The sequence below is a fragment of the Pelecanus crispus genome, chromosome 1 (genome assembly GCF_030463565.1).
Source record: "Pelecanus crispus isolate bPelCri1 chromosome 1, bPelCri1.pri, whole genome shotgun sequence".
NCBI lineage: Eukaryota > Metazoa > Chordata > Aves > Pelecaniformes > Pelecanidae > Pelecanus > Pelecanus crispus.
The window spans coordinates 141,738,760-141,760,375 of NC_134643.1; the positions used below are offsets into that span (position 1 = coordinate 141,738,760).

At 39.9% G+C, this 21,616-nt stretch overlaps 1 protein-coding gene across 2 annotated transcripts in view; it reads right to left on the reverse strand.

Moving 5' to 3' along the window:
* Nucleotides 1–21,616, reverse strand: part of GLRA2 (glycine receptor alpha 2) — a 132,562-nt gene that overhangs the window by 9,594 nt on the left and 101,352 nt on the right. For both annotated transcript variants that reach the window (XM_075727970.1, XM_075727971.1), the window contains exon 8: nucleotides 18,824–18,973. In XM_075727970.1, the coding sequence (XP_075584085.1) occupies nucleotides 18,824–18,973 (150 nt within the window). The remainder of the gene's footprint in view (nucleotides 1–18,823; nucleotides 18,974–21,616) is intronic.

Below are 21,616 nucleotides of genomic sequence, written 5' to 3' on the forward strand. Positions count from 1 at the left end.
AGTCAAGAATATCTGAATAATCTTAAAATATTCACAAACAAATTTTATAAATTTTGTGTGGGTTCTTTTTTTTCCCTGAAGAGACAGGCCAATTGATAAATAAACACCTTCTTTTTCCAATTATCAGTCCTTAATACCAGACTTCCAATAAATAATGTTTTGGGTCAGTTTTCCTTTCGTATTGTCTATTACACAAATTATCCTTTCTGGCTTTGCATATCATTTATTTCTTGTTGTTAGCCATGATTGCAATCTGGATTTCTCTACCTGTTTTTACATAGCTCTGAAGTGTGATTGGGTTGAACAAAGTATTTGCCAGCTATCTGCACTTCAGACTTGTTTCTAAAATTAAATTGTCGCATCTTAGAAACATCTTGACTGTTTGAATGTAGTAGAAATTTACTACACAAATAGACTTGTGTATTTTCATTTTGTTTTGCTTCTATGAGGGTTGCTCTATAAAACTCTGATACTATTTATTCACAGCAAAATAAATATTCATCATGAGGTAAAAATCAACGGCACTCAGTGCTATAGCAACTTGGTAGTGCAATCTTTACACAGAATTGTTGGGGGTTTTTTTCTCATCTGGTAAGTAATAAATCCACATATCCTACAAGGTCATTGGAAGTATGCATAGAAGAGAAATGAAATAAGATTTCATTTAAAATGGGTTTGATAGTTTTTCTTTTACTGTATTACACACACACACAAATATACACACACAGTCTCTATGTATCTGCACATGTAGATATGTGCACATACATATACATGTGGACATCTGCTTAATTTAGTCATCTAATGCCTTTTGTATTCCCTAAAGGCATTTGTTAGGGGGCAGTCCACCTAGTGAGAATTTTTGTATTGCAGCTTAAGGTTAGGAGCTCTCTCCAGAGAGTTTATTAAACTGCAAACTCCATTTTGAATAACTTCTCAAAATGCTAACTTTTCTGCTAGCTTTTCCCCTTCAGATGGGAATATAGTTCTGAGAAGAAGGGATACAGAACACATGGGTGAGGGTCATTAAACCTTCCCAATCCTCACTGCCCATGAGCAGGATTTGTGGTGGGGTGCTGGCAACTCTCCAGGAGACCATCTGCCCAGGCCAGTAACTAAGCAACAGATTACTTGGTGATGGACTTCTATTACTTCACAAAACTGACTAAAGGATAACCTGAAACAATAGATTTAATAGCATATAAGAAAAGACAGTACTGACAGCTACAGGCAGATGAAACATGGAAGCATGGCTATAGCAATGGAAGAAGTATTCTTGGGAGAGGATCTCAGACGCTCATCTGAACTCAAGTTTTGCTCAAGAATACCAAGGAAGATGGGAGATGTCCGATTAATTTATCTAGAGGAGAGACCGCAAGAGTAACACCAAAATAAAGGGTTGCTATGCCAGCAACATTCCTGAAATGTGCATGTTGTATGTTTCATCTTTTATGTGTCCTGGAGTAATTTTAAATCAGTGTTTGCAGCGCTGGAGCTCTGGAGAAGCCTGTCCTTGGGTATACTGAAGAGGTCAGGACTCACTTTGAGGGCCTACAACCACCTGACCTTGAGGTCTTACTTTTGTGTGGGGATAACACCTGGGGAAGGATCATGTGCAGAAAGTAAGCCAATAAACCAGAGAATGAAGAAGTGCAGGGGTCCCCCCAGACAAAGGGAGACCTGGCAGCATGGGTTTCTACTTCACTGGACATCCAACAGCCTCATGAGTACCAGGCAGGTACTCTACCAGAATCAGACAAGATGATGGGTTTGGGGGCAGCCTAAATACTGCAAAATAGGATATCACACACACTGTGCATTTATAATGAGTGGGCTTTAACTGGATTTGTTCGTCCTCTGACCTGGAAACATGAATTGGGTCTTAAAGCCACTTATGTGAAACACAGGCAAATTGATTAAGGAAATGGTATTCAATAGCCATTTGTGGACCTTTTGCCTCCCTGTCTCATTCCTTCTGCACCTGTGTCTTCTCTTCTTGACTCCTTTTCTACTTTTTTCTACCACACATTTTGCCTCACTAATTCCCAGTTCTGCTGTTGCCTCCTTCCTCTTTGATGCTTTCATCCTCACTGATTTCTAAATATGTGACCTCCACCTTCTGCTTGCAAAATTCATTTCCTTCCTCAACCCCTATCTGCTCTTGCCCCTTTCTGCTCTTTGAGGCTAAATTGTCTTCCTCCAAAGAAAAGACAAATCATAAAAGTAGAGCTCCACCTTGCCAAGTCCACCTCTGAACTGAGAGGTGTTAGTCTACCTTTTAAGAATAGCCAGGAAATAGTTGATGTTTTTTCAGTGAAAATCTTCTACGTTTGGATATCCACAGAGCTCCTAATTGTTCGAAGACTTTTCAGCACCACAAAGCATTTTGAAATGCATCGCTTCTCATTTGCTTTATTGTTCATGACATAAAGCATGCCCCATTCCTGGCATGGAAAGCTGAAGACTGCCAAGTGCATTGGCCCATGGAGCTATCTGTGCCTTTGTTCTGACTGCCCAGAACGTGTAACATGAACCATTTGGAGGCTTTGGAAAATGAACCCAATGAGAGCTGCAAAATCAGCAAATGGGATTTCATTTTTATTCTAAGTTTAAAGCTCAGCAAAAAGACTTGTTGTTTGTGCATAGTACATGTTCTAGTCTACTGAAAACACAGTAATGTGGTCATATATGCAAATAGTAATAGATTAAAGATTTGGCATGCTCTGGAGTACTCCAATGACATGTTCAATCACAGGAGTACCATCTGCTTTTCCTTATATGTGCTAAATTTATAACACTGTGCTAATTTCTATATTAGCTTAAGTACCACCTTCAGGAAATGATACTTAACAGATAAGCAATATTTGGGCTTTGTGACTTATCTTTAGCAAACAGTAAATGTCTCTCCAATTACTCTCAGCTCTCTTCTTAGAGAAAGGAGTTTAGAAATCAATAACATTGATTATGTACTCTTTTTATCCTTGGAGGAATGACAATGACTTGTAATTCAAATGTTATTTCCCTAAGTTTTTGTTCATGCTAGAATTTTGACAGACCAAAAGGTGATCAGAATTTTACGTGGAGCTTGGACACCAGTAAAACACAAGAACTCTGGTATTGCACAGCTAAATTAAAATGAAGCCTTTCTGTATGGACTGGAAATTTTACCATATTGCTAACTGTACCTTCTCTTCAGGTGGTGTTCAATTTGACATTACAGAGAATACCACCTTACTGCTCAAGGTCATAAACAAACCTACAAAACACATGGATGTGTTCTCCCTGTAATTTGGAAGGAAAACAAAAATGCTGGAAGAAGACCCATGGAGTCCGTACAATATAGGCAATATCCACCTCCTCACGCTTGCTCACTGACACTCTGAAGTGTGGGAAGACAGAGGAGCAGGCAAGGAAAGGCTCCTTTCGATGGCCATCTGGGGTTTCTATGAGTCTCTTGCCGTGTCGGCTTCATGGCTGGATGGTTTACTGATCATCTCGGAGCTCATTTGCAGTGTCTCTGCATGACGCTGTACTGAATGATTTCTCCCCACAGGATGAAAGGCCGAGTTATCCCTTCTTTGGGTCTGAGGGGAGCAGGTCTTTCAAAGCGCGAGACCATTGAACCATCACCTGAGGGGACAGCTGTCTAGAGGATATTTTAAATGCATTTGACACTTTTAAATAGATGGTTTCAGCTTGCCAGTCTTGGAATGGCTCCTAAAATAAATGTCAATATAAAGAATAAGGCAATTTGTTTTGGATGATTAAGAGAATCTGGCTTATATATCCAAGGTGTGGCAATTCCAATCACATCTTCATTTCAATTTACAGGAAAGAAATAAACTAGGCTTCATTATTGTTCATACTTATGGTGCTATATATTTGACATGATAATCTACAGTATTAGTCAGTAAATTGACTCACTGGACTGCCCTTGATCATATGCTCCATTTTCTGCTCAGCAGGGCCCTCTCTAACAGCTATATATAACCAGGGAGAAAAAAAAAATAAGAGACAGTTCTCTCTTAGATCATTATAAGATGATGTTGCATTCAGTTTTTCTGCTGCTTCAAAGGTTATAAATGATGTGATCTTTTTGCCATCAGAGATAATATATGGCTGCTGTTTGTCTGCCTTGTCAACTCCTCACACAGAAATCCAATACTGCCCACTTGTCACATATTCATTTCAGATTTGTGTTCTCTTGCAGGGCCCAAAACTAAATAGTTACTGTATTCCTATCTGCCAGTTTTCAAGTCTTGCCTTGTGTGGTCCTTCCTTGTCAAACCATAGTTGTCACGTTAGCAACCCACATGAGTACTTGCAGCAAACATAAAATCTCCCGATTGTAATTAAAATTCTACATACTTTTCTATTAAATAAAGAAAATCATCATGCATCTTAATCCGTAGCTTTGCTCTTCTGCCACTGTTTTTTAAATGTCTGATTACTGAGCTCAGGCAGGTTGTTTTTAGACTGCATCATGCATTTATGGGTTTTATATCACTGTCAAAATAAGTATTGGATTAATCCTGGCTCCTCATCTATGTGCTGAAAAATTGTTTCCTCAGTCCAGACAGAAGTTAAAATTAGGAGTAACCTCTAAAAGGGGCTATAGGGTGAAAGGCAGTTCTCAGTGCTAAGAAAGGATGAGGGCACAGACTCAGAAAGCAGACATCTCAGTAGGAGATTGGCACAAGTTACAAAATACAAACTTGTATAGCTGTATTTCAGCAACATACTGCAGCTGTAACCTGTGCTGCTGCAGAAGGAAGGGGAACCAAAGAGCCTTAGGATAGAAAGAGCCTATTGTTATTCCTGTCCAGAATGGTAAAAAATTGTTCAGATACTTTTTTACTGACCTTTGTTTCAGGAGTACTTGCAAGTCAAGGAGAATTACAGGGTGTAAATCAGAAATACTCAACTGCAGGTCAGCACATCCACAAAGAGATATAATTCAGCTCACAGTCTCCCTGAGGACCAATTCCTCACAAATCTCTCTTAAACTCACTCCTGATATATTGGGCACATTACAGAAGAAATTGTTTAAGAGCACTGATTAATATTTTTGGCAACTGTAAATCTCCCAATGTGCTGCTTGGTGCCGGCTCTGCCAGCTGGCTCTCAAGGGCTCTTCTGGTCCTGTTCCCTGACATCCTATGATTCTGTGTTTTTATAGTTTGAAGAACAGAATAGAAATCAATAACTGTCCAGGCCAAACAGCTCTCTCTATGTTGTAATGCTTTAAACATGCAAAGAAGCTAAAGTCTAAGCCTCTTTGCTTAGAAGCTTTGAAAGCTGCCAGCAGAAAAGATCCCCAGATTCACATGAATTTGGTACCACTTCCTCAGACATCTTCACTTTGATATGGAAGGCAAGAGGGGAGGACTTGTGGAAAAAGAAAAGTCAAAATTCACATCCCACCATGGCATACCAATTACCCCTGGGGTACCCTTGTACCTCCGGAGTACAGTGCTTTGGGAGTGCAGGCGTCTGCCTCGGGCTAAGGCAGCCCACAGCTCACATAATAGATAAGGTGTGGTACACCCTCCAAAATTACCTTTCTATCTCCCCTCTGATGAACAAGACCTCACTGCAGGAGAACTAGGTTATTGTTTCATAGCTGAAGGAGGAACATATAGCAGTGACAGAAAAAAAGTGAGACTCTGAGAACAATGGCTGGGATGCCACATGCAATAAAACCATCTATTAGCCTCATGTGGCATTTGAAAAATATTCAGGAAATAACAGCTGTTAGGTTCAAACATAGCGTCTGATGAAAAAAATCCATTGTCATGATATAAGCCTGTTATTCAACCCCAGCTACACAAACACCCACAAGATAACTCACCAAACAAAGGCAAAAGCAGTAACAGAACAAAGAAGGGTGAAAAAATCATCAGTCTTCACATGTCGAAAAGCAAAATTAAAATAGATTATTTTTACAACAAAATAACACAAGATAATCTGCAAGGGAAAGTGAACAAAGATCGAAGAGCAAATAAGAGACAGACAACACAAACAGGTATCCGCAGTATCTAGAAGTAATAGAACAGGAGCATGCAGCACCAGAGCATCTTAAAAGAGCTGTTGTGTATTTGGGGAAAAACATCCTTTGTGCAAATGTGAAAAAAAAAAAAAAAGAGTATTTACAGCTAGAGACCAAGAAGTTTCCTGTGCCTGCAAAAAGCTACCCTCTCTGGACTTTTTATTACTCTTTCCTCACACACCTGTTTGGTCCCTATGAAAAAGTACAGTTTATATCTCTACTGCATGAACATCCAGCACAGGTAGCAATAAAAGCAGAATAAGAAAAGACCAACCCATTAGCAAAAAATACAGAATTGACTCCACTGAAGTTCATGACAGACAAATCTAGGACATCTCCAAAATAAGAAACAAAATGGCAGTGCTCAAAAACATTTTAAAAAAGAACTGCAACACGTAGCTAATCAATTGCTTTTATGTAAGATCTGAAGTTGACATGAAAGGTGAGGATTTGGAACAGCAGCACTGACTTAGTGCTTCGTGATTTTTTTTTTTTTTTTTTTTTTTTAATTATGGGAGCAAATAATCTTACTTTCCTCCATTGTTTTTGCTTCCTTGCTTGCATGGACTAAAGGACCCCTAGCCACCACCTGAGAAATCTGAAACGGCAGGATGAAGTTGGCTTATGCTAAATCCTTAAATATGCTAAATTTGTTCCTGCTCTTGTTCATGTAATTGTACAAAGATAAATACCTCAGATCAGGAAAGAAAACCAGTGTAACTCGCTCTCCTCATTTCTCATTCGACCCTGCTCTCCTTGCAGGCACAGTCACTGAACTCAGTATTACTTTGTTCATGACAAAAACTGACTGAACCCTGTGAATATGCATTACAGTTTGCAAAACCATTAGTCATCCTGTTTGCTTTCACCTAAGACATAGCTTTGGTTATTTCTATTTCTTCATTAACCTCTCACAAGATCTTCTTCTACTTCTAACACCCTTTTGACTCCCAACATGTACTCCTGGCAGGTCCAGTGGCCGTATGTTCTCCTAGTCCCACAAATGCTGAGGAGCTAATATGAACAACTCGTAGCAAGTTTAAGAAAAGCGTTTTACTAATTCATAAATCATCACATTGAACTGACTGCTCTGTCCATAAATAGTAAAGGCTACTCATCACAAAAATACCATCTCTGGCTTAGAAAGTCCTTGAGCTGCAAAGTCCTGGAGCCCAGGAGGATGCACGAGGACATATTGCTGTCACAGAGAGCTTCCTGTGCCAGGCAGAGCCCTGGCCTAACATGGGACAGCCTTCTTGGGGTTTGTCTTCTCCAGATGGAGCTTCCCACAGCAAAGAGATGCAGCCAGTTGCTGAACAGCTGCCCCATTTAAATTTAAAGCTACACTGGCTATTTAACTTCTAACTTTGGATAATGACCAGAAGGAATGTTCCTACCAAGTCCCTTCACCTTCTGACTATAATACAGCACGCTTAGCTTAAACAGGCGATAAGTTAATTTTGCCTAAGATATACACCTGAAAACAAGAATTTAAATCCAATATACCTTTCTGTAGGTATTACCAAAACAATTGTTTACAAGCATTTTTTCATTTTAAATCTATAATAAAGATATATTATTTCTGATAGGAATCCAGTTTTACAGGGTCTGTAATAAGAAATTTGACTATTGCTAGGTAGAAAGGTTAAGCTGAAAACAAATGCTACATGAAGAACACATTGACTAGGCTGAAAAGCCAAAAAACAGATTTTCAAACTGTGTAGGAAGAGCAACTAAGCTCACGCTTGGTAAGAAAGGGTTGAAAAGTAATTTAAAAAGCTATATAGAGCATAATTGTGAAGGTAGCAGATAAATAGAGAAACAACTAATTCTTTTTAGTTTTGCTAGGCAAATCATTACTAGAAATATTGGTGAGTGTCCTAGTTTCAGCTGGAATAGAGTTAATTTTCTTCCTTGTAGCAGGCATAGTGCTGTGAGGCTACCTGGAGTGAGGAACATGACACCCAAATGTAAGAGACTCAGAGAGACAACTAGAATTAATAAATTCAGAAAAGCTGAAACCCAGGCATGGCAGGACATGCCAGCATATGGGAGCCTGGAGGAAACTGGCAATTACCAGGTAGGCAGGCACAAAAGAAATCCAGTGACCTATGTGGGAAATACAGTGTAAAGCTAATGTAAGGAGAATAATATCTACAATATGTTATGCCTCTTCTGCTTTTTCATCTTAACACACACACACACACACACACACACACACGCACAAATAACCAAGGAGGGACCTGTCTGATGGGAGATTATCTGACCTTGTGGTCTAACAAGGAAACTGCAGTTGAATAGCTGCATAATTTGCCACTGCTCCTCTGTAAAAGATGGGTCAAGAACTTGCAAAACTTGAAAGAAAGGCAATTGTCTTCTGCAAGAGCCACTGGAAGGTTACAGGAAATAGCTATATAGTCTATTGGTAGGGCAGCACAATTATTGAGCAAGAGCACAAAGTGATTTTCAGAAGACTTGAGTGTCCACTCATTGGTGTAAAAATCCGCAAACACAAGAATGTCCCCCAAATTTCACATGGGAATTCCCACGACAGTGGCAGGGTCACCTGCCTTTCAAAGTTAGGACAAAGTACTTACGCAGTGTAAGCACCCATGCTGCACATGAAATGAAACATGTGGGGCCAAACAAATACATCTCAATTCATATAACTAGGTATGTAATGGTGAGAAAGGAGTATTAGGACCTTGTACATCTTCCAGACAGAAGATACCAAGGGCTCTAAAAGAGCATCCTGTGATGCACACGTTATCTTGATCTCACCAGCATGTAGTAGCATCACACTTGATTAGACTTGCTGTAATTTCCCTTGCCTGCCATGCTCAGCACAGAAGAAAAGCCTACAAGATAAAAATTCTGCAGATGGAGCAAATCAGGAGACTTGGTGTCTGGTTCTACACTGTGCTTTGCAAAACCTGAAGATCGTGAATGTGGTAAAACCCTTTGGGTTTTCTTCATAAATTGTTATACAACTCTTTCTTGTCAATTTGACAACAGAAACAAACCATATTAGAAAAGTGAGCCCTCCTTGGAAGTGAAAGAGAAAGCTGGCATAAATTAACAGACAACAGAGACATTAACTTCTTGGAAAGTTTGCGCTAGAGAGTATCAGAGCTGCTGCATGCAGGTACCTGTAAGACTTTACATCCTGAGGAGGAAATGCACATCTTGCTTTCCTAGAATGGCATGCAAGATGTCACATTTGTACAACTCAAATAATCTCTAATGAAAAGGGTTTGTGATCTCCATTCTTAATTAGTTATTCTTTTGACAGATGAAGATTACAGAGCACCTGAAGGCAAGTCTTTACCACCAACAGGCTTGAGAAGGCTTAACAGAAAAATGAATGAGTCAGTCACAGGCAGAGCACTTCCACATGACTAGCAGGAGTTATCTCAGAAAATGACATGGAGAACTGCTTGAAGAGACTGAGGTGAGGCATGAAAACAAAGGCATCATGTTTCCTAGGAGTCTTGTCATGATATCACAGAGAAATTAAAACCTTGGCACCTTGGTAAAATAACTTGCACTTCTGCAAGTGTATTATATATGTGGATGTACCAATGCACGCGCAGTATCTGTGTGAGAAATCACACACACAGGTTAGAAGTTAAATGATTTGAAGAGCTATGCTCTCGCTCAGAGAGAAGTTACAGGCTCGATGCAGAAATTCACAGGTAGGATTCTGGATTTCTGTTATGCTACATGTTTAGGCAACCACAGTAGCCTTTTCTGACCCTTCCAATCCGTTTATCCAAGAGTTAAAAACACTCTGGCACACTCAGATATATTCAACCAGCCACTGGAAAACTGAGCTTTCCAACAGTAAGTCCTTCTTGACATTGATTCTGCTGTAGTAAAGAAGTGTTGTGTGGGAAGGGCCAGGGCTGTGCCAGCTCTGAGATGCCATGGGAAGAGTCCAGTCACAAGGGCAAGAAGTGGCGTAAATTTTTAGTGACCCATGGCTGGCCTTGGCAAGGAGTTTTCATATACTCCCAACTTGAAATGGGTCTTTGTGCAGACTCTGGGAAGACTCAGCAACAAGCACACAGAATACATGGAGCTTCAAGGTGTTTATTCCTTCCCGTGTAACTATGTCTAGCTCCCTCCTCATGTTGTAGCAAAGAAAATCTCCTTCTCCACCTATCCAGCTGGCCAATTGCTTCTTTTGTGCAAGACAGATTAGTGTTATTACACAAAAACCCAACCAACCAACCAACCAAAAAAACGCCCAAAAAACCAACAGGCAGCAAAAGAAATTGCCAAGTACAGATATCTATATTTACAGCAAATAGCATCTCACTTTAGCAGTGGATCAAGTGAAATTAACATGTCTGATCATTAAATCAAACTAAATGTGTCAGAATCAGGCTCTGACTGATCAGTTTGCCATAAACAATGGCTGTTAACTTGAACAGAAATAACTAAACAATGTTGTTTTCCCTCTGGAAAAAAAGGTAGAGAAGCAAATAGCTTCAACACTACTTTTTTAAAAGTACTATAAAAACTGGATTTTACTGGAACCCATGAAGTTTTTCAGACCTTGAGACAGCATGAGGTTTCAACAGTCTACTTAATACAATTTGGTTTTGCACAATGTCATTTGGACAACATCATTACAGAATGCTTCACAATTAATTACATTCAAATAGCAGCTTCTTATCCCCTGTGGAGAACGGGATTAATTGGGTCAGATGTAAATATGCATTTCATGGATCCTACTGAACACTTGCCCATCTCACCAATTTACCATGTAATTTGATACAACTGGCGTACTATGCTCTGGAGATGTGCAGGGTGAGCACAGTTGCAAGTCAGGGTAGAAATACACGGATACAGCAGTGCTGGTATTCTCAGCCTGCATTATGCTTGGCTCTAACTGCGCAACCCTTTGATTCTCTTGCAGCAATGCTAATTTATATTTATTCATGCCGACATACTTTGTTGTTGAAAATGAAGCTTGGGACAGAACTCAGAACTCATATGAAGCATCAGGATGGACCCCTGGCAACATGGGATCAGAAACTATTCTCCTCCCAGGTGTCTTCACTCCCCTTTGGAAAGAGGAACTGATGATCACTGCAGTGAGAAACCCCGAGCCCAGGGCCTTAGTGGGTCCCAACTCTGTGCAGGGAAAGAGTAAAGATATGCTACCTACAGGGAAAGAACAAAGGAGTCAGCTTTGGGGCAAAGTTGTTTCCTTCACCCCCTGTGCAGCCTAAGCTTAAATCTTCGGAATGCAATGGCTTTTCACTCTCTGGAGTCTTGGGTAGGGGCAGTTCAGGTTAAACATACTCCTCCTGAAGTCCACTTTCTTAATTTTTTTATCATGAAACACATGTTCTACCGGCTTTTTTCCATGAAGTAAGGTGGGCCACAACACATCCAGAGAAAGAATCACAGTTTTCTAAAATAATCTGGAAAAAAAAAGCTTGTGCCTGTGGCAGGTAATTCTTGAAAAGCTACTTCTTGTTGCTTTAAAGCATGAATAAGAAGAACACTGTTTCCTGGCTTCTAGCTTCCTCTGCCCTATTTTCAGTTTGCACTCTCCCCTAGGTATTCTGAAAAATGAGACATTTGCACCCAGCTGGAGAGCACCTTTCATGAGCTGGAAAACTGCAGAGTTCATTTCTGGCATGTTTCCTGCTGTTCATGAGTAACTACCAGGACAAACTCACTCGAGTGAAGTGCAAACTTCAGTCCCCAAGGCTTGTCAGTTCAGAGCTGATCCTTACAGCCACTGCATGCAGGGTAGATACAAGAGAGGACTCGGAATTTCTAAAGCAAAGTAACACTACCAAGCAAACAACAACAAAAAAAAATTATCAAGTACTCCTTCTGGCTTTTCCAGTCCTACCTGTCACAAGTGGTGCAGCATACAGTCGTTTTGTCATCCCAGATCTGAAATATTGTAGTATCACTGTTCTACTTGCTGCTTTGGTGCCGTGCCTGGTCCCTACAGTTTGATTATCTGTCCCCTGCTCCCACCGAGTACTCTGTGTTGCACCACTCTGATCATTGCAGTGGATATAAAGATTCACCACTCTGCAGCCTTAGCAACTCCCCATTAGTTCTTCACTCCTCTGGCTTTCACCACCTCCAGAGTAGGCATTTTTTCCCTGCCTTCCTTTTTTTTTTTTTTTTTTTTCCAGAACTATGAATTTTGTTTCCTGATTTTGTTCTCCTGCCTTTGCCTCTACTCTGGTACCTGGATTCCATTACTTTCGTGCACTTGTACTCTACCAGCTTTAATTAATGCTTAGATATTTGGGACTTGATAGTTGGAGGTCTTTCTCAGGAACTGGTATTACATGTTCCATAAAATAGTCTGCCTTTGATTATGGAATGTTTAATGTACCCAAATTTTTATTTGGTTTTCAGAGTTCTCTCCCTTGAAATGTAACTATCTTTTTTCTCTTCTGTTTTTTGGTTTGGAGTGAAAAATCCATCCCATATAGGCCATCATCTTACTATGTCTGAGGCTGTAAAACACATGCAACACTGATACTTATTTTCAGTTTTTTAATCTTCCCTCCTCCAATAAGGGAGGGAAAAGATTCCATTTCACTTTTCACAACACTTGTAAAAAGTCCCTTATAAAAAACACTTTCTCTCTTCCACTGTTTCTTTCTCTGTGTTAGCTTTTCACTGGAAAATCTGCACTTCCAGTAAGCTTAGTCCGTCCACCTGGACAGACTGCTCTTAGTCGATTTTTGATCCATTGCTTGGATACCACCCCCATGGCTGAACTACTTCTTTTCCTACAGGTTACTCTTTCTTTGGGGACTCCTGTCTCTCTTCAGACTTGTGCCTAGAGCTAGACTAAGGATTTCTATCCAGGTGTTTTTCCAGTTTGAAATGATGCTTTTGTTTAAATGTTTAAACTCACTGTAGTAACCCCGTTTAATAAACAATAAAGATACTTTGCTAATGTTAACTAGGGGCATTCCTAGCCTATTCATGTTCACAATAAAATGACAGACAAGGACATTCAGATGAAGTCACAAGGTGACATGGCAACAGGTTGAAATGTATTGTGTCTATTATTTAACTGGTTCTGTGCAGTCGTATGCGGGACTGTAACTTGAAGCTAAACGATCATTTTTGTGTATTTATCTTTTGCTGGATTTTTTCTGCCGTTAAATTAAAGTGCTAATGCAATTGCCCTGGAGAAAGAAAAGTAACTGCAATATCTTGAGGGTGCTTATCTACAGCAGAAGCTATGTGCTTTTTAATCCATTAAGTAAGCAAGATGTGTGTGAGAGAGGAAGCCATTCAGAGTCAGATTCCTATTTTTCACAATGAAACTCATGTGCCTGAGCTCGCCTGGTGAGTACCAAAAATAGCTCAGCAAAAAGGGCTTTCCTTGAGCACTTCCATTATTCACATGATGCAGCACCTTACATAACACGAAGCATGCACGTCACCCCACCGAGTGCGGTGCACACGGATGCTAGTGGGAAAAAATTTCCACCGGCTACAGTAGTACCAAGTGTTTTAAAGGCAAAGTCAGGCCGAAGGCACTGATTTTTTTTTCAAATGAGCAAGGCTAGAAAATCTTAGAAAATTGTCTGGGGGGGTCTGACGAAGGGATTTCAGTATGATTAAAATGGTAGAGACAGCCTTTGAAAATCGCTTTTACTCAATGAGTACCTCTTCTGCTTTTTAAAGATGGAAATATTATATCATCTTGACAGTTGCAGCGACTTTGTTTGGGCACTTGGGGTACCTGCCTTGCCACCTGCACCTCCATCCAGAGACCAGCAGTTCTCTGAAGGACTCTTCCGGCTGCTGCCATCTTTGCTTAGTGGAATTATCCTTTGCTGCTGTAATCACCTAGTCTGAGTCCCAGCTTTTTCATTTGAAAATACCATTTGTGCCTCCCTTGGCTAATCTGCATGCATGTGAACCCCCCTGGCTGCAGCATTGTTGTTTGATTGCTCTGCGTTCCCTGCACATGGGATTAAAGTCTGTCACAGCCTCCAGCTGCACAGTTTTTCGCTCAAGCAATAAAGTATTGCTTTTAACATTAATGGTCCCAAACTTAACCCCTATTCTTGGTCACAGTGGTAACCATCATACATATTATTTAGGAAGACATCTTTGAGATGGTGGTATGAATACTAGTGTATTGTGAGTTGTTTTGACTACTGATCATATAACATAATAATTACTGTTTTCAAAAAGGGATGACTGAACCTGTGTAAACAGAGTTCTTTTGCTTCTCTGGAAACACATCATTTTGAAAAATAAGCAAATCTTGTTTGAATATTACAAGTCATATTTAAGAAAGAAATTCCTTTCTTTCAGGTGATCTGGCACTATGCAAATTTAGATTTTAATATAATGAAACTGTACTACATCCTCAGTACCATCAGACTCACAGCTTCTGCAGCCTGTGCTCTCTCTATGCAAAAAGTAGTATCATGATATATAATAAATAGGCAACCATTTCTCTCAGCAGTGAAGTATTGCTACTGTTGGGTGTATTTCATTGTGAGCAGGAAGACTACACAAATCTTTAAGACAAGCATTGAATGCTTCCTCCAACTGCATGGGGTAGGCAGACAGGTTGAAACACTGACTACCTGAGCGTATAGGGATTTATTCTGTATGGAAGATGGCAACAGGTCCTGGTAGTGCAATCTGTTCTAATGCAATGACAGGTCAATGGTTCAGCTGTAAATACAATTTCTGGACCATCAACAACACAACCTGGACTTCAGTAGAGAAACATTAACCAGCCTGATCTTTGGCTTAAGAGATCTGATGGTCTCTTAAGGTGTCTTGTGCTTTCACGCAATGCTCTGAGGGTTGTGGCACTAAGAAGAACAAGGCCCAGCAGAAGCAATAATGAAAGCAGTGACAGAGATATAGGCTTACAAAACTAAGAACAGTGTTTTTCTTTTTTTGTAGATCTAGCTGCTAAACCGAGGAATCCTGGTCAGGCATGGTTTGGCACCTATTTTTTCTATCCCCAGATTAGCACTGAATGATGCAGTATAAATATTCAATCACCCCTCTTTTACACTGTCTCCTCTTGACTGTGTCACAATCACTTGCCTGTGACTTGTAGATTCGCGTTCACCATAAACCCTAGTTCAGTGAGCCATACCTCAGCAAGTCAAGCTCCCTGCTTGTGAGGCTTCTTGTGGCACTACAGACTATGTTGCTCTGCTCTCCTCTGTACACAAACGTCCTTCTCTTGAGCAGAAAAGTACCGAGTTACAGCTATGGTATCATTGGTCCAGAAACTTCCGTCTTGGTATGTCTCCTCTGTTCACCTCTCAAGTGCACATCGCTTCTGTGGTGGGAGTTCTCTAGGGGAAATCAATTCCAGTGCAGCTCCAGCTCTTAGGGCTTTGCAGCAAGAGTACTGCAGTGACATGGCCCCTCTGTGTACTGTTCTGGCTGTACATGTAATACACAATATTCAAAAGCAGAAGAGAGGTTTCTGCAAGCATTCCTTAGAGAGAGGGTAACTGAGCCTTACATGAACCTTAGCTGGAATGCTAGCACTATGTGACTGATAAGACACACAACACTGACTACTTACTTGGACTGTTTTTGTAGTTGTATGGCATTAGCTTTCCAGTGACAGCATAGTAATACTGGTCCTATCTTCTAGAGAGACCCTGAATTTTTTTTTTTAGGATCAGTTTTGTATATGTGTAAATATGATTATTTCTACGGTAGAGAGTATCCAGAAATGAAGTGTCTCTTCTACTGCTTGATATCGTAGCTTTGCAAGTGAACAATTTATTGCATTGCAAACCCCCTATCCTAATTTTGCTGTGTAATGCGAACCGTGATTTTTGCTTTGATTTTGAAAGCTACTAATTCCCTTTACAGTGTGCAAAATCCACTGAAATAATCTGCATCTTATAATCACATAACTTTACAGAGCTTGATCAAAGTCAGAGGCCCATTACAGCTCAAAAGCTGCTCAGGCAATGTTTTTGTTCCGGGAAATCAGGTCTTGAGAGATTTAAATCCTAGTCCCAATTTATTTAAATGAATAAATTTCATTTCTCAGCCACCAGTACCAAGCAGTGAGCTGCACACTAAGCTCATTTCTCTCTCCATCACTGATTTTATTACCTCTGCAACTCACCCGTAATCTGGATCTATCAGCTGCTATCATATTGCTTCAGATCTGCTACACGTTACTCTGTGTAAAAGATTTCAGCTCCATGGCTCTTCTCCAAGCAAATGAAAAGAAACGAACGAAATAAATTTTTTCATTCATAGATATTCATATTCCCCTAAAGAGGGCTCAGGACATCAAGAGGAGGAACACTTCAGGTTGATGGTTCCGGAATAAACACCATACCAATAAAAATGCATTTCATTATACATACCAAATATTGTTGGAATGCACTCATCTGAAAGATGTCACAATGTGGGATTTTCTGTCTCAAGGCATTTCCTATGCTCCAGTCCACTCCCATTCACCCTATATTTAAATATGACCGGGCTACCGAATATATATGCACTTTCCTTTGCAGGTTTGGAATGGGGGTGGCACAAGCCAGCCATGGAAAAAAGCAAGCATAAGGACGGCCCACAAGAATGTACAACATGAAACTGCTGGGGACAGTATTGTATATTTTGTGGGGACATTTAGCAAAGAGAATACAAGAGACTACTAGTGATGCCATCAAAATCATCCATTTTGCTGATTTATGACATCACTGCACATACTAAAACTCTCTCTTGCTTTCTCTTTCTCACTACAGTTTTACCCTCAAACTTGAATTGCCGATCTGATTCACTGTCCCGTAAGCTGATGACTCTTTGCTCCGCAAGCCATTCATGCGCCGCACGGACTCGACGCTTTCATTCCCAGCAGTCATAGCCTGTGCCTGTCCCCAGAGTGTCAGCATAGATAGCAGCAGCAAGAATGAAAATATCACAGTGATAACACAAAAACACACATACACAACACGCAAAGAGAAGAATGGCTCAGTTAGACAGGACCATCACGCAAAAAAACGTGAATCACTTTCAAGGCAAAATATACTGAGAAAATCATGAGAGACAAACTGAAGTAAAGAGACGCAGGAAACACCTCCTAAAGAGATGGCCTTAGTAACATTATTCCCTATTTTGAAATTCGTGCAACCAGACTCATAGGAAAAGTGAAAGCAAGCCTGTGCAAATGGATAGGTGATTCTTACCCCAGCAGAATATTTCCTTGTATTTAATTAGGGCATTACCCATTTTGTAAAGAATCCATGTACCAACTGGCTTACGATAAACACAGATCTTCTGGTGATTTGGTTTTAAATAACTTTTTTTTAATATAGTCACCAGAATAATCATTCCCACAACAGATGAATGACCACTTCCATGGACCGAAACCTCATAATTTTTGAGTGATGCTACTGGATACTGTTACTTACCAGTGGTCGTTTCTTGCCTACTTGTTCATCTCTAAAGAAGACATCGTATCCAAACCTGAAATTACAGACCCTGTACAGCAGGTTCTGCTGCTGCCATGCTGTTTTTGGAAACAAAGACTTCCAGTGACAGTGCATCTCACATGTATGCCTGCAGACGGGCAAGCATTTCTGCTCTCTCCTGTAATCTAATCTTAACGGAAATCTCAATTCACCTGACAATAATATTAAACCAGAGAACAGCACTGGATTGCTTCCCAGAGCATCCATCAAATATTACATTAGCTAAAGAACATTTATTAGACAGACCTGTCAAAACACAAATGCCCTGTGCCATTGTTGTCATCCCTCTTGTAAAGGAAACCATTATTTGTGGCTTGAAGCGCTCACACAGCTAAAGCAAATATTTACTTCACCTAGCAAATGCATATGTACAGCATAAACTTAAATGTTTCTACTGATACGGAAAACCAGTGACATACATACAGGAAGGGTGAAGCCTTTATAGCTGTGGGAATGGTCATAACTGGACTAGAATTCAATTTAATGTCTATTCTTTTCTTTCTGTTTACCAAAGAAAAAATCAGGAAGGGTGGACAGATTTCCTAAAAATATTTCTAGACTGACATCTAGGTTAAAAACAAGCCTCTCTTCTACATTTCAGTCACTGGTATAAAATGATATGATAACGATACTCACAAATAGTCCCTTTGCTAAAAAGCTGAAGTTAGTATCAGTAACAAACTGTGAAATAGTAGAATGTAGAAAGGAAATTGTCCTAATCCTTCTTTTTTTTAAAGTGGCCACATTTCCTGGTTTCAGCTGGGAAAAACACCAGTCGCTGGTGGTTTAGAAGTGAAGGCAGAACTGCTGATCACTCTGCAATGGGCTACCCTAAGGAATCTCCCATTTTTGCATGACTAGCTAGGGTAGCACTACAAAAGACAAATCTCAACTATGTGCTGATGTCATCTCATCTGGGTGATGTCAAGGAAATAATATTGGTACTCTATGGCATTGCTTCCAACTGTTCCTTATCTGTTGGTGGGTGACACATAATAGCATAATATTTGGCGTTTAGAAGAAAATCTAATTTCACAGGTAAAGGTACAGCTGCCTCAGCAATTGCAGAAGACAATAAAATTATTGGAATCAGTGACCAATCTATTGACATTCATAAGCTGCAAATAAACCCAGCAGTGAGTTTTCAGCTCCTTATCAAGGAGTAAATCACTCAAAAGGAAACTTCAGAATAAGACTCTCCCACAAGGGCAAGAAGAACTGAGGTGAGAAATCAACTGCACATCAGCATCCTGTCAGGGCAGACTCATTCACCCCAAGTAAAAAGCAGCTGTACCTTATTTTGTCGTCTTTGCCTTCTTCGAAGCCTCAGAAACTCCTTGTGCTGCCGTGAAACAAAGTTGACTGCTGCATATTCCAGTAAAGCAGCAAAGACAAAGAGAAGGCATACGGCCATCCAGATGTCGATAGCTTTTACATAGGAGACCTACAAAGAAATAAAAGACAGCATGTTATATTTCAAACTTCTTTACGAGCTGAAGATATTGACATGGAAAAATAAACACATTTGTGCACAGCATGAGTTGTAGTTGTTCAATGAGGTGCGTTTTTCCTTGTTTTGTGTTTTGTTTTGTTAGTTTATTGGCTTATAACAAATAAAGAATCCAGCTATTAATGGAAAAGAGTGTTCACAAAGAATACACAAATTATGAGCTCCTGCCTTTAGGAAAAGAGTCAGGATTAGTCTAACAAAATACAAGTGCTCTTATAGTCACAATCACAGCTTATCATAAAGAATACTAATACAGGGATTGACACAATACCTATTGAAAAACAACTCTAGAAAGTTTATAGTTACCACCTTTCTCATCTTTTATGAACCAATTACCGTATGGATTGATTAGCTATGTTGGTATCCATAACCTCAAAGTAAATTCAAGGTACTGTATCATATTGGTTGATATAACTTTACTAGTACAGGTGTTATTAAGTATTTGATCCTAGCTGCATGACCTTTGTCCAACAACTCTGTAAGAAAAATAAATCTTCATAGATATTATCTACTACAAATACCCAAATACCAAATACCTCTGTTCTAGTAAAAGCCTATTCTGATTTGAATTGACTGGTCCACAATAAAATCAGATGCATTACAGTACTGTAATGACATAAGATATTCATCATATTACCCACACAGTGGGCCAAACAGTAGCCAATTAATGAGCTACACATTATGCATACCAAAGGTACATTGTCCTCCATAGCTGCATTTGGTTTCTGCCTTTCTTTGTAGTCTTGCAATTTTTAAGCAAAGATATTCTGATTAGGCAACAGCAGATTGTATTTTTGTTTATTAGGTATTAGGAATGAAAATCATCTGACTTTTAATGTCTACTACGTACATGTGAGCTAGTTGCCTAAACTCCTTTGATATAAATAAATCAAGGAGTGAAGAACAGGCATTTCTAGGATGCAATGCATCTGAACTGTTTTAGATGTCTTCTTTGGGATGTGATGAATAACAAACAAAGTTTCTTCATCTTCATGTCTGTAAAGAGGAGCTTAGAACCACTGTCTAAGCATAGACACATAGGGCTTTACTCAGTCGTCTAAATAAAAGCATCACATACTGCCACATTAGGTACCTAGCCTCCATTTGCTAATCCAGCAGAGCATGAATGTCCAGTATTATACTAATCAGTCCTTTGAAGATGCCTCAGATACCCAAGGTCACCTCTAATGGCACCACCATACAACTGGATCAAGATAAGCAAAATGGATTGTACCTAAACTCTGAACAATTATAATCAAAGGTACTTAAAGTCTGAATAATACCCTGCAGGCCAAACATTTCAATGCAGTCAAAACATGCAGTGGTCTGAAAAGACAGCAGAAAAGGATGTGTTGTGTATCTAACACTCTAATGTTTAGGAGACCCAATCTCCACCTTGGAAAGCTCCACCTCTACCCTTTGCACACACTATTCAAAATGGCCTTGCTCTTATGGTTATGGCTACCATTTCATGACGAAGGGAAGCACACCTGTTTCAGTAGATTTTTCTCCTGTTTACCATTTGCTTAAATAGAGTCACTTTTCAAAATCTGTAGAACATTTTTTGTTGACGTCAAATGGAATATACTGCACTTTGTGCTCAAGCAAGCAATATGAGCAGAGGAACTGGCATTTAAAGCATGGCAGAAAGGATACAGAACTCCATCCTGCAAGTCCTGAACACTGAACAGGACATTTCAGAGGATCCAAATACTGTTTTTCAGCCTGCACCATGGGAACATACATTTCTGTAGCTGAGGCTATACTCCAGCGCACACTGCCATGCCCACTGCAATGCCCACAGTACAACATGCACAGGCTGAGATGGAAGAGGAGGAGTTAGCAGGCTAAGATGACACTATGAATCTGTGCCTTTCAATTAGATACACAGCAGGTATGCATTTCTCTCTCCCACACATAAAAAAATCTTACAAGTTATGTCTTTACCAAGCAGCTGTGAAACCCAGTGAAAACTCGACAATGTCCCAGATACTCTGTGCCACAGGGTGAGGCACAGTAGGAATTAAGTCACTTTAATTTCTGTAAAATGCAGCTGAGTTTAGATTGTTTGTTACCTTCCTTGAAGGGGTAGCTTGTTTTCCTTTACAAATGCCCTTAGGAGACGTATTAGACATGCATAAACAGCTGGACTGGGCTGCCAGAGACAGCACAATGCAGGGAGCTGAAGCCACAAGAATCAGCATTTCTGACTGTGCAAATCCTGTTCTAGTGGGCTTAAAGGAGGGAGGGCAACATACTAAAGGAAGCCCTGAGTTAGCCTGCCACTTACACAGTGCTGCCATAAATGGCATCCACATAATTGCTGAGCCAGCTGGATTATTTTAACTCCAGCCTACTGGGCTGGAATCAGAGGATCACAATATACTTGGCAGGTCTGTAGCTTGTTTTATTGTTTAGCCATTGCCATACCATGGTGCAGCTTTAAATGCGAAAACAGCACATTAAAAATAAATAAATGGAGAAGCCCTGCTTATCCTTTTATTTTCAAATCACATTATGTAATTTTATCTATATGTCCCCAGATCCTTTTATTTTCAAATCACTTTATGTAATTTT